Source organism: Tarenaya hassleriana, unplaced genomic scaffold, assembly GCF_000463585.1.
Source record: "Tarenaya hassleriana unplaced genomic scaffold, ASM46358v1 Cleome29, whole genome shotgun sequence".
Classification (NCBI taxonomy): Eukaryota; Viridiplantae; Streptophyta; class Magnoliopsida; order Brassicales; family Cleomaceae; genus Tarenaya; species Tarenaya hassleriana.
Window position 1 is genome coordinate 1,646,277 of NW_010966092.1, and position 13,388 is coordinate 1,659,664.

Sequence of the window (13,388 nt, forward strand, 5' to 3'; positions counted from 1 at the left end):
TTTTTTTGGGGGGGGGGGGCAATATTATGATAATAACGCTATTGATACATCATGTAAACGCAATATGAGCGTCTTTTTTATATAATAATAAGGAAATGATGAAAATACGGTCCATGTTACTTTGGACAATTTTTTTCAAGGAGGGTTCGGTGGACCTCCACATGGAAAGTCACTCCAACATGTATCAAATGTTTGAATGGTAAAAATCGCTTTAGTTGCGGATTTCAAATGGCATCATTATCAAAATATTTCTTTTTTTAAAACTATTTTGATTTCAATACAATACTCTTTCTCCAACAATGATCCTATGATCCATATGATCAGAAATATAATCCGATCACATTTGATTTCATTAATAATAACGTGCGCTTTATAATATTTTTATCAAATGATTAGTAAAATATGCAAAAGATGAATACAATAAATCAATGTGATCATAATAAATTTAACGTTATTATCAATGAAATCAAATGTGATTACATGGATTACATAGTTACAATTAAAAAAGAGTATGTGTTGAAGTCAAAATAGCAAAATAAAGATATTTTTGACATAATTACTTTCCAATGTTAGGGGACAGCACTAGAGAATACGGAGATTGAAATTTTCTTAAATTGTGTATCAAAAGATTATTACAAAATTATACCGATGGGAAAAAAAATGATCATTCTCCTTGCTCTATTCGTCTTTGTTTCACCCTTTTCTCTATTCAACATTTTTCCACGTTTGAATTATTGGTTGCATATCTATGTATAACATTAGAAGTTTGGAAGGTTTTCAATTTTTTTTTTGTGATAACAAATCCGCCTATTATCAATTTTGAACTCGAATGTTACACAAATGAATAAAATATATTGAATATACATTGTTATCTAATCCGAGACAAATAAAATCAAAGTTCTTAAAGAAGATCTTATAAATGTATTATCTCCATAATATTTTTTAGGTATGATAAAATATTTAATACCCAAGATCCCGATAAGACATAGGTCAAAATATCTTCACAGGATACCTTAAATAGTAATTATTCAACCAGTCTTTTAAGTCTGGATAAGTGTTAATTGGATCGAAAATTCCGATAAATTTTTCGATTATAAAAAATATATACATTTTTTATCCGAACCGAGAACCAAACATTAACTTAGTTAAGCCAAATCAAAATCACACATATGTATATCAACTTATAGTTGCATACAATTATTAGTACATATAGTCTTAGTATATTTCGTTAGATGTTTAATTTTTGGGGGATTACCCAAAAAAGAATAAAACTTTGGTCAACATTCAAAGAACTGAAACCCAAACTCTTCCGTTTCTTGCATGTCAGATACTAACCTCTAATCGCTTTCTTCGGCCACAGCACAACGATCGTGAATCACTAACCTCTGTGTATTTGATTGTCGAGAAGTCGAATGGACAAAAAAAAAAAGAGTATAAAAAACAAGAAAGAGTAAAAACAAAAAGGCAAAGATGATGAGTCAACACCCAGCAGCGTGATGGGGTTTGGAAGAATTTGACCAATTCCACGCTCGAAACACCATCCCGTGAATCGTATGATCAATGATCATTGCTTTTTTTACGATTGAAGTTTCCATAGGTATTCCTTGTTGAGATCTGGGAGGGAGGGGAAGAACATAAAGGCATTGACTTTTTTTTTCCCCTGATTTTGTATCATCAAAGCTGGTTTGTTCGTTGGCGCGAGATGTGCCAATCTGGTGGACCTCTCTCCTCCTGCTGCTTTTATTTTTTGTCAATCGCTTTTCCTGATCATACCACACTCCTTGACTTTTTTTACATTTACTTCTCCCTCCTCGTCTCTCGCCTTCTTTCCACTGTTCTCTGTCGTGAATCACAAGCTCCGTCTCCGAAAACTGGAAAAAATCGGTCTTCATCTGTTACGCCCACGTCTTTTCTCGCCTTGTTCTCTTCTGGGTAAGTCTTCTTCCCTGCGTTTCTCGGGTAAAAATCCGTCCTTGGCTTGTGGGTTTCTGCGCAGTGTTGACCTAGGTTTCCTGTTCTTGTTTCTGTCCTCTGTCCGGAAACTTTTGTTTGCTGTTTGTTGATCTTTACTTCCCGCTTTATTTCCTGTTCTGGATCTGCTTATCCTCGCTTTTCCTTGCTTCCAGGCTATGTCTCTCCCTCGTTCGGACCAAAGTCTCTGAATGAAAGACGATCTTTCTGAGCCGATCTTCACTGGTCATCTGTATCGGTAACTGAAGTTGGGGGCTTTGAATATGGGAGGGTTTTGCTCCAAGAGCCTTGGTATCAACTTCGGGAGTGAATATTCGGATTCAAGCGTGCGTGGGGATGGTTACAAACCCGATTTGAATTACCCACCAACTGGGCACATCAGTCTGATTGTGCCAAATGCTAAGCAATGCATGGCCAAGGATGTTCATGACCACAAGCCGCTGAAAGATGTGTTTTCATTCCGTGAAAAGGGAGCAGAAGATGATTTCTATGACGGGATTCCGCGCTTGACCAGGGTTCCCTCTCACAAATCTCGGTCTTCGAGGTCTACACAAACTGCAGTTGCAAAGGTCAGTTCAGAATAATGCAACAGGAACTGAAATGTGAACTGTGAATATGCTCTCATTGTGCATTTGGCTTGATCTGACCGACGTTGAGGAAGCATTTCAATTTGTTTTGCTGGACATTGGTCTAGACAGCAATAGTGTTCTATATCGGAGGATGGAGATATGATTAAGCAGGATGAGTTTCTAAAGCCTTTTGCAGTGATGATGACCGATAAATTATGATTTAGAATTATATCTTCTTGACCCGGAAGCAAATCTTTCGGTAACAGGGCTGTATTTCGCTATATGAATGCTCTGAAATGTTTTGAATAATAATCTTAATTGATAAAACATGGCAGGTTACTGAGGTAAGTGTGCAATTAGGAAAAGCTGGGCTCGGTAGAGCAAAGGATGTACTGGATACTCTCGGTAGTAGCATGACGGATCTTAGCAGTAGTGGATTTACTTCTGGAATGGCTACTAAAGGCAATGAACTTGGCATCTTGGCTTTCGAGGTGGCAAACACGATAGTCAAAGGTTCAAATCTCATGCATTCCCTCTCAGAAAGGAATGTTAAGCATTTGAAAGAAGTTGTCCTTTACTCCGAGGGAGTGCAGAATCTAGTCTCAAATGATGTGGATGAACTCCTCAGACTTGTTGCATCAGACAAGAGGTGAGAGTTTTGAGTTCATGTCACTTGAATGATTTTGTTTTTTCCCTCTTTTCTTCAATTATTTAAAATCATTGCCACAATGTTTAACTTATTGTTTACATAGGGAAGAGCTGAAAATTTTCTCTGGAGAAGTTGTTCGATTTGGAAATCGATCCAAAGACATTCAATGGCACAATTTACAGCGCTATTTCGACAGGTAGTTTTACACCCCATCTCGTTGCTTGAAATTCAATTCTACTTTGTGCATCTTATCTTAGCTTTTTAGTTGTTGAAACAATTGGTTCTCTCTCCAGGATTAGCAAAGAACTAACCCCTCAAAGGCAGCTTAAGGAAGATGCAAAGTTGGTGGTTGAACAGCTCATGGTCTTAGTACAGTATACTGCTGTAAGTTTGCTTATTACATGTAAGAAAAACTATGTTAACAAATCTCTATTGGAAACTGATTTCGATAAAAAGTAAATAAGGGTTTTTGCTGCTAATATATATATGCTTCCCCGGTGAATCAGTAGCTGCAAATGCGTGGAGGCAGTCATGCTGTAAGAAACAAAAGTGGAAAGAAAGATCTGGAGATGTTATCAATGGAATTTTCTAAATTTGAAATTCCACAATTTTGAACATTTTTTTTTTAAATTTGTTCTGCTGTATGGTGATCCGCGCTTAGGAACTCCTTTATTAGTGAACTTCTTACAGTTTAAAGATATAGGAATCATGACATGGAATTTGCTAGAATAAAAAAAATTGCAGATTAGTTGTCTCTTTGATATCTCAGAATTATGGATTCGGTATTGTTGGTCTTCAGGAACTATACCAAGAACTTCAGGTCTTGGACCGATTGGAGCAAGACTATGAGCAAAAGCATCAAGAAGAGGACAACTCAGCTGGCAACAATAAGGGTAGCTTAGCTTATCAAAGACTGAGTACTCGCTTCAATGATTTCGGTGGCTCAAAAGCTTGATTTTCGTTGATATTCTCTCTTTCGGTTGTAGGTGATAACATTGCTATCTTAAAGGCAGAACTGAAAGCCCAAAGAAAGCAAGTGAAAAGCTTAAGGAAAAAGTCATTGTGGTCGAGAAGTTTTGAAGAGGTGCATATATTGCTTCCCATGCATTTTCAAAGAGGCTTTTGTTAAGATAGGGAGAATGTTAATGAAGATAGCAATCATTTGTGTTAATTGCATTTTAATGCGTGCGTAATCTTTTACCGTTTGGGCTATCGAGTATTTTCTGTAAATGTGGCATATCGAGAGTTTCACCCTTCAATGAACCAAATATCCCATCATTTTGAACTGTACAAGACATGTCATTTAGAAAAAAAATGTATCGGTGTTTAATCTAATTCTAGTACTGTCTTTCTTGTCAATGCTACCGCTAGAAACCGCCTAAACATACGGTCTGTTGTTAGAAACACATTAGGACATAAATATGTTACTCTGGTGATTGAATTACCCTCTGATTTGTATTTCAGGTGCTGGAGAAGCTTGTAGATATTGTACATTTCTTGCTACTGGAGATCCACAATGCATTTGGAGGTGCCGGTATGTAAGTTTCTCCTTGTTTATATATCCCGGAATGTGTATTTTGGACGGAAGCCGTCTTAATGATGATAGAGAAGTTAAGATTTAACTATTCCTGATCTGCCCAAGTTGTTCTTTTTCTCACATCAGTTAAGCAGAAAGTATCTGTTTACTACCAACCGGGTTTCCATTGTTATGTTTTCCTTAGATGATCAACCAATAGAGAAAGGACCTGCTGGTTGTAATCAAAGACTGGGACCTGCTGGCCTTGCTTTACACTATGCCAATATAATTATGCAGATCGATACCCTTGTGAGTGCTCCGGGACGAAGTGTACTTTTCACCACTCGGTTGTGTTGTGTCGTATATTATCGTAAGGGAGATTTAATCACATGGTAATGGCGTTTTTACTGAGTAAGTTACGATGCGATGTCGTGTCAGGTTGCTCGTTCGAGCTCTATAACTTCAAATGCAAAGGAGACGTTGTACCAGAGCTTGCCGCCAAGTGTAAAGTTGGCCCTTCGGTCTAAGGTTAAAACTTTTCATGTCGGTAAGGAGGAGGTACGTTCTTTCTTCTGTGCTTTCCAGTGTGTGTTGGGGCTTGAACAATGGTGTTAATTTATGGTGAGAGCTTGAAACATACCGTGAAACCTTCTATGATACTCATGTAAAGCGTTTGAACTTCCAATGGATTGTGAATTTGATCTAAATAAATACCCATGGACTACTAATGAGAGAAATTCTTACATCCAAGTAATTCGCGAATAAAATGTAAAAATCGGGAATAACGGTCCATCAGAAAAGTGTAGAAAAAGATTAGAATAAGATGTTTTCTACTTGATCATAAGAAATGAGAGTTTTATGGGTTTTCTTTAAAATATTGAAACAGAAATTCCGGTCGATTTTGATGGTACTGTTGTGTTCTTTGTGTACAGCTTAGTGTCACACAGATCAAGGATGAGATGGAGAAGACACTGCATTGGCTTGTCCCTGTTGCTGCTAACACAGCCAAGTAAAAGACAACTGTTGCTGAAAATTATGTCTCCTCTCTATGAAACTGTCTTTTTCTTTTCCAACTAATATGCTTCTATACGGTTCCGACACAGGGCTCATCATGGTTTCGGTTGGGTGGGCGAGTGGGCGAATTCCGGGTGAGCAATGAGTAACCACGAAACAAGCTGCGTGAATGTAGCAGCATTCACGTTTTTGGGTCTGTTATTTCCTCGTGTTTGTCTTCTCCTTCTTCAAAGTATTATCAAACCTTTTCTTTTCCTACGCATGCAGGACTGATTTTGATAAAAAGACGGGATCGGGTGACATACTGCGTATAGAAACGCTGTATCACGCTGATAAAGAAAAGGCCGAAACCTGCATTCTTGAACAGATACTATGGCTTCAGCATCTGGTCACGAAAGCAAAGAGTAAGGAACGAGGTGGCCATGGAATTTCTCCGCTCAAGCCCTTGGAGAATACGAACAATCAGCAGCACGACAACAAACCCGAGGCGCCGAGCGTGCCGTCCGTGACGGAAGAAGAGAGAAAGATGATCCAAGAGGCGGGCAAGAAGAAGAGGGTTCCAGGGGTAAGCAAGAGTCAAGACTTCGACTCCGAGAACTCGAGAGTGAGGAAGTGCGACCCGTTGAGCAGGAGCAGCGGGTATTCCCGGGTGAGAAGAAGCAAATCGGCCGTCATCAAGAGATTCCCCTCGGGTCTACCCCTTCTCGATTTCGGGATTGATCGGGAAAAGGCGTTGGACATGATCGATCGAGTGGATGTTCCGAGGTAAATAAGCTCAAACCGAAGAAGTTGAAGTTAGTTTCTATGGAGTGTGGCCAAGAAGATGTTTCTATAGAGAGTATGAAAGAAGGCTATGGAGGGAGGGTTTGAGTATCAAACCCTTAAGCGTTATTGTACCATTTCAATTTATAAATTATACACTTAGCGACAATAGCTCTTCAAAAAGAGAGTACCTTGATCTATAAATTATCTCTGTCCATAAATACGATAATATATAAATGGGATATTTTCAGAATTTGCGTTACGAAATTGTCCTTTATCGTATATAACACGACTTCTAACCATGCTTGATTAAAAAGCTCCTGCTCTGTTTTTTAACGTTCATGGGCAAATAAAACAGAGCATCGACGTTAATTAAAAAAAAAAAAAAAAAAAAACACAGAAGAAGATCCATTGTGATTAAGAATCCGACAACACTTTCGGTTCTGTTCTTCCTCATTCAAAGCTCAATGAAAAAAAATGGAGCAACTTTCCGGCAGTATAGAGAATACAAATCCGGAAACTTACACATTCTGTCGGTACCACCAAAAGCTTTGCTTTTTCTTCGTTATTGACACAAAAGACGGAAACTTTACGCAAGTGAGACGAGAAATAGACCCTAAGCGGCTGATTCCTTGGCGATTTTCCCGGCCTTTGGACCATCTCGTCGATGCCACCAACCATATAGAATGATTGCTCGGATAGATCATCGTACAGTCCATCGAGTACTCCCTGCAACACATCACCTCCCGTTAAATCTACCCGAGCAATCAATTCTATATGGTTGGAGGCATCGACGGAGTGGTTGCAAAGGCCGAGAAAAATCGTCAAGGAATCAGCCGTTCAAGGCGTATTTCTCGTCCCACTTGCGTAAAGTTTCCGCCTTTTTGTGCCAAACAACGAAAAAAGAAAATGCATTTAGCGGGTCGGGACTTCCACGGGGCGGAAAGTGTAAGTTCCGAACCCTTCACCTCTTCTCTTCTTTCTTTTTCGGGCTAAGTGTGAGGACATGATGTAGGAACTTGTTCATTCGCTGTGACTGTTGCTTTGGCCTTTGAACAAGAGAGACAGACACACAGACTAACTGTCGATGATTCTTTTTGTTTTCTAGAGGTTCTTACTGTTGAGATATACCGGATCTTAAAGAATATTATGAGATATATCGTATAATGAAGATCTTATCAAATCCGGAAAATATATATTTAGAAATATTTATCATTATGTCTGGTTTATCAATATGTAATTTTGGTTATCAATAAAAATATTATTCCGCAAATTTCTACATGGTATCAGAGCTCCTGGTTTTTTTCTAATTTGTTGTTTTTTTCATAAAAATGATGATCGATAATGAGAGTGAAGATGAAGATGATGGTATACCGATCCAGTGATAATATCATTTCGAGTTTTTTTTAAGAATAAGAGAGTCATTTTATTTTTGTTTTTTTTATTTTCTTTCATAATCCCACATGTTTCTAAAGATTATTCGCATAACCGCCAATCATCTTATTCTTGCCAAAAAATTTGTTGTCATTAAACGCTTTCGCGTAGTTGCCTTTCAATCTCGGATGAATCAAAGTTATTCCCGAGACTTCCTTCTGCACCGTGATTGTCGTCCTTTTTTTGTTATCATCAAATGATTCTTTTGTGCATGGTGCCAAAGTTGCAGCGTATTCGTTTGTTTGATTTTTTTTAGTTATGTCTTCTATTGACACGAGTTCGCAAGGTGATGTGGTTCAAGCGGTATGCGTTTGATCATCTTTTCAGCAAGTTGGGCGTTTCGTGATCTTCCACGCTTCAACTTGAAGGGGATGTTGAGATATACCGGATCTTAAAGAATATTATGAGATATATCGTATAATGGAGATCTTATAAAATCCGGAAAATATATATTTAGAAATATTTATCATTATGTCTGGTTTACTTATTCAATATAAGACTCTCATCTATTTATATGTAATTTTGATTATCAATAAAAATATTATTCCGCAAATTTCTACACTTACTCATCCAAAGTGAAAAATGTCATGTTTTCTTGATTCACACAGAACATATTTACATTAAGATGGAAAATGTACCCTTCGTTTACATAAAGTACCCGAAGCTTTTAAAACTCTCAACTTTTACCCCGAACGTATCTATTCGCTCAATCTGATCCAAAAATCAGTGGAAGTTACCAACAATTATGTCAAAGGAAACCCACCCATTGTCAAAGATTCAAACTTTTTTTTTTCTCTTTCTTGAAAGTGGTGTAACGTACTAGGCATGATGTGGGCATGTGATGGTTAAGTTTAAAGCTCTCTTTTTTCTTGAAACGAAAGAGTGATTGTTTTGTTGTATTACATAGCATGTGAAGATATATATTCAGAGTGACGTTGACTACCTTACCCTAATTGCACACAAAAACAAAATAAAAAATAAAATAAAATAAAATGACTGAAAATGTATTTTAAAATAGGAAGAATGTTCGAATAATTTAAACCCAATTTAAATCGAATAAAATAGTCTAAATTAGACCGGAATGGGGGGGTTTTTTCAATCACATGCTAAATTTAATGGAGTTGTCGCTTAAGGGTATTATGGTAATTTAAGATGTTCATTATGCGGAGATTCCCGTCCCGTCCCGTCCCACCCGATCCCGTGGTACGCACGTCGTGCGGCACGGGGAAGCCGCGGGGGAAAATGCGCGTTTGTTGCGTAAGGCGAATCCCGCCTTTTGCTCTTTAACCTTTCCTTATATAACGCGGTCTCTCTCTCTCTCTCTCTCTTCTCTCTCTCTCTCTGCTCGAAGAACAAACAGAGGAGGAGATATTTCGGTCCGCAGAAAATCTAGGGTTTATCAGCCCTTCCTCATCGTCGTCGCGAGCTCGGTTAGATTCTTCTTCTTCTTCTTCTTCTCTTGTACCTGGCGATTCCTACGATTTGTTTATGAGCTTCTCGCCCCGTTTTCGCGTCAGATCTGGAATGTTGACTGATTTCTCGACTAGATCGATTCTCTCTCCCCAGCTCTACTTCTTTTGTTTCCCTTTCTTGCTACATTGTGCTCGATTTGTATCGAATTGTTTCTTTTCGTTTGTTTTTGGTTTTGTTTAGATGGATTGATTGATTTTTTTTTGCGGATTTTTTGATATTTCTTTTCAAAATTGCGAAATTTGGACAAGGTTGACCGTACTTGCCGTACGGTTTTTTTTATGCACTAAATAGAAATACTAATTTCCTTGTTCAAGATTTTGTCTGGGAGTACTTTTTTCTTTATGTTGCTCTTGTGCCTGTGAATGTTAATCTGTTAAGTGTTATGCTTCACCGTATTGATTGAAAGGGGACAAGGAAGCGAGCCATTAGCTTTTTTCTGAAATGGAATTTCAGTTTGTATTGTTGTGCCGGAATAAATCTGTGTTTTCTGATGCAGCATTTGCTCCTCCATATCTGATTGTGATTTCTTGGTTTATTCTCATGCTTTTTTTATTTATTCTCCTCATTGTCCCTGTCCATTTCGTAACTTTGATGTTATGATGACCACATCTTCTGATGTATATTGTCGGTCTTCCTGATTCTGGGTTCAGGATTCTTTGACAAGCAGCCCTCTGGTCCAAGGAACATATATGTTTGCTGGCACAAGCACTCGTAGTTGGAGATGACCGATTAGCTTTGCAATGATAGAATTGGGGTTCTCACTTATAAGGAGGTTTGTAGGTTCTGGTGCTTATAATCTGTTTATCCTTGGATGGCTGGTGACTGGATCATTTGGGCTTCTGGCTGTTGTATACACATTTCTGAAATGGCAAAGGAGAACCTCTTTAAATTGTGTTAAAGCTGCTGCCAGAGAAAAGAAAAAAGTATGGAAAAGACTTAGGGTTCCATTTTCTCATCATATATGGACAGATGATTATGGTTATGGGCAACAGCCATCCACCTGCTGTATTTGTTTGTCTTCTCTTGTACCTTGTCAAAATGTTTCTAACAAGGCAGCTCTGAGTATTCCTGTACACCGATGCTTTGTCTGTGGTGTAGCAGCTCACTTTTATTGCTCGGGCAATGCTGCTAAAGACTGTAAATGTGCTACCCAAGCTGGATCTAGCCATGTCCGACACCACTGGTCGGAGCGATGGGTTAACATGGATGATAATGCAGACATGTCTGCCTTTTGCTTCTACTGTGATGAACCATGTGGCATTCCTTTTATCGAAGCTTCTCCTATGTGGCACTGTCTTTGGTGCCAGCGCCTTATACATGTAAAGTGCCACATGGTAATGTCTAAGGAATCTGGTGATGTTTGCGATCTGGGCTCTCTTAGAAGGGCGATCCTCTCTCCGCTCTATGTAAAGGCCAAAGAAGAAAATGAGGTAGTTGGAGTGTTGAATTCTATCGAAAACAAACTTTCATCTATTCAAGGGCAGATGAGAAGGAAACGCTACAGGGGAAAAAATGGAGATGGGCAAGCTTTTAGTGGTAAGCTGCTGGAGAATTCCGCTAGCAATCCGATTGTTGACGGGCTTGTAGTGAAGAAACATCGGAAGAAGAGGAGCATGGAGTGCTTCGGGAAGGTTTCAGATATTTCCATTTCCACTATGAAGTGTATGCAAAATGGTTTATGTCAGAAAAAAGGCAAGAGCAAAGGTTTTAATCTCATGAAGAAGTTTACCTTGGCCGATTTGCCATCAGATGCCAGACCTCTTTTGGTATTCATTAATGCCAAGAGTGGAGGTCAACTTGGTCCTTTTCTTCATTGGAGACTTAACATGTTATTGAATCCTGTACAGGTAATATTTAGAGCTTTATCTCTGTAATACTGACATTGTAAACTGAATCACCAAATTAGAAAAAAAAATGGTTATAATCTAATACTTCACCCCATGGGCACACTATGAGATACATCATTACTTGATATCAATACATGTCTCTGCTATATCTGGATCAGAGCAAAAGCTTTTTAACTTAGGTGTTATGTGTTTAGTAACATCATTAAGTTGTTATGTGTTTGGTGCTTCAGCTACTAATCGTTATTGATCAGAGATCTGCTGGACAAGTGACTATGATTTTTTATTTTCTTTCTACTGTCACGTAGAATTTGTGAAATTAGTTATTGTAAAAGTAATCGATTGAATGATTCATTTCATACATGAAATTTAAGCAATTCGTTTTAAAAAAACCATGAATCTGTCACCAGTATCATTTTCTGACATTAGAAAGGCTAACAAGGTTTATTGCTTGGTCGTCTTTGACTTCATCTGTTGGCTTTTCGTATCGTTATTTGGTAATTAACTTGGCTGATCTACAGGTCTTTGAGCTCGACTCCTGTCAGGGGCCAGATGTTGGTCTTGACCTTTTTAGCAAAGTGAAGTACTTCAGAGTTTTGGTTTGTGGGGGGGATGGAACGGTTGCTTGGGTGCTCGATGCAATTGAGAAACACAATTTTGAATCCCCTCCACCTGTTGCCATTCTTCCCCTAGGCACAGGAAATGATTTATCAAGAGTTTTGCAGTGGGGAGGAGGTTTTTCAGTAGTAGATGGACAAGGAAGTCTGACAACGTTTTTGCAAGAGATTGACCATGCTGCAGTTACAATGTTGGACCGCTGGAGTGTAAAGATTAGAGATGAGAGTTCAGAAAATTTTCCAGCTAGAGAAGAATCCAAGTTTATGATGAATTACTTAGGTACATTTACAGAGTATATCCTTTCGGTTCACCTTTCTTGGATCGCATACAGTAGCTGACATTTGCTTTCTTTAGGTATTGGCTGTGATGCAAAGGTTGCTTATGAATTTCACACGATGCGGCAGGAAAATCCTGCGAAATTTTGTAGTCAGGTACTTTGTTGATTTTCCCTGTGATTGAATGATCACTTGGTTTGATCCCAGATTTCTTCATAAGCTTAATATGTTAGTTGTTTCTATGGCGACATCTCATCTGTGCCACGTATAGACAGCATGGATTGATCTGATGGGCATATTAGTGCATGACCTAACTTTTTAAAGAAGCAGAGTATAGCCATGGATCTCAAAGCATGTCCTTATGATTCTATTTTACTTTGGAGAATGTTACAAAGGTTGAGAATATTTTGACCGGCGAAAGCTAAAATGGAACACACAGTTTTCTATAGAGCAATGGATGTTTCACTGCTCTGATTAAGTAAGTCCACAGGTTATGGAAAGGAAAAGCATGAGGCTTGATGATATCTTGGTTTGTTCTTTTATTCGGAATGTAGTTTGTTAACAAATTGCGGTATGCCAAAGAAGGAGCGAGGGAAATCATGGATCGAGCATGTGCTGATTTACCGTGGCAAGTTTGGCTTGAAGTCGATGGGAAAGACATTGAGATCCCCAAGGTACTACTTCCCTTTAATCAAAACACAAAACAATGTGTAGTCATCTTACCCATGATTATTTTTCCTCTTAATCAGGATTCGGAGGGTTTAATAGTACTAAACATCGGAAGCTACATGGGAGGAGTGGATCTCTGGCAAAACGAATACGAACACGACGATAACTTCAGCGTTCAGACGATGCACGACAAAATGCTGGAGGTTGTGTGTGTCCACGGAGCATGGCACCTCGGCAAGCTTCAGGTCCGAGCTCAACCCACGCTTAAGGCTCCCTCCTTAGTTTTGTGTGTATATATATCACTTTATTCGCAGAGATTTTCAAAGAAAGTGATTTTGCAGGTTGGACTGTCACAGGCAAGGAGGCTAGCGCAAGGAAAAGCGATAAGGATACATGTATCGAGTCCATTCCCTGTTCAAATAGACGGGGAGCCCTTCATTCAACAGCCTGGTTGCTTGGAGATTACACACCACGGCCAGGTACATACATATATATATATAGACATAGATACAGATCTTTCTTCGATTGGTGGTTAAATATTATGTTATGTTTTTTCAAACAAACAAAAAAAGGTGTTCATGCTGAGAAGAGCGT

The 13,388-nt window shown here is 38.6% G+C and overlaps 2 protein-coding genes across 3 annotated transcripts in view; both read left to right on the plus strand.

Moving 5' to 3' along the window:
- Positions 1-1,483: 1,483 nt before the first annotated feature.
- On the plus strand, positions 1,484-6,743 carry LOC104818411. Its single transcript, XM_010547994.1, has 13 exons — positions 1,484-1,932; positions 2,127-2,540; positions 2,876-3,189; positions 3,293-3,385; positions 3,483-3,573; positions 3,989-4,082; positions 4,176-4,273; positions 4,654-4,723; positions 4,911-5,014; positions 5,144-5,263; positions 5,638-5,714; positions 5,809-5,853; positions 5,987-6,743. The coding sequence occupies exons 2-13, from the start codon at positions 2,235-2,237 to the stop codon at positions 6,486-6,488; spliced, it is 1,914 nt and encodes a 637-aa protein (XP_010546296.1). The 5' UTR covers positions 1,484-1,932; positions 2,127-2,234; the 3' UTR covers positions 6,489-6,743.
- Positions 6,744-9,114: 2,371 nt separating this feature from the next.
- The window catches only part of LOC104818412 (diacylglycerol kinase 2), a 4,805-nt gene continuing 531 nt past the window's right edge, over positions 9,115-13,388 (plus strand). The window contains exons 1-8 of one of the 2 annotated variants that reach the window (XM_019203064.1): positions 9,115-9,345; positions 10,039-11,235; positions 11,754-12,129; positions 12,205-12,281; positions 12,680-12,799; positions 12,875-13,039; positions 13,136-13,273; positions 13,367-13,388. In XM_019203064.1, the coding sequence (XP_019058609.1) occupies positions 10,129-11,235; positions 11,754-12,129; positions 12,205-12,281; positions 12,680-12,799; positions 12,875-13,039; positions 13,136-13,273; positions 13,367-13,388 (2,005 nt within the window). In that variant the 5' untranslated portion in view covers positions 9,115-9,345; positions 10,039-10,128. The remainder of the gene's footprint in view (positions 9,346-10,038; positions 11,236-11,753; positions 12,130-12,204; positions 12,282-12,679; positions 12,800-12,874; positions 13,040-13,135; positions 13,274-13,366) is intronic. The other variant, XM_010547995.2, reaches the window with a different exon arrangement.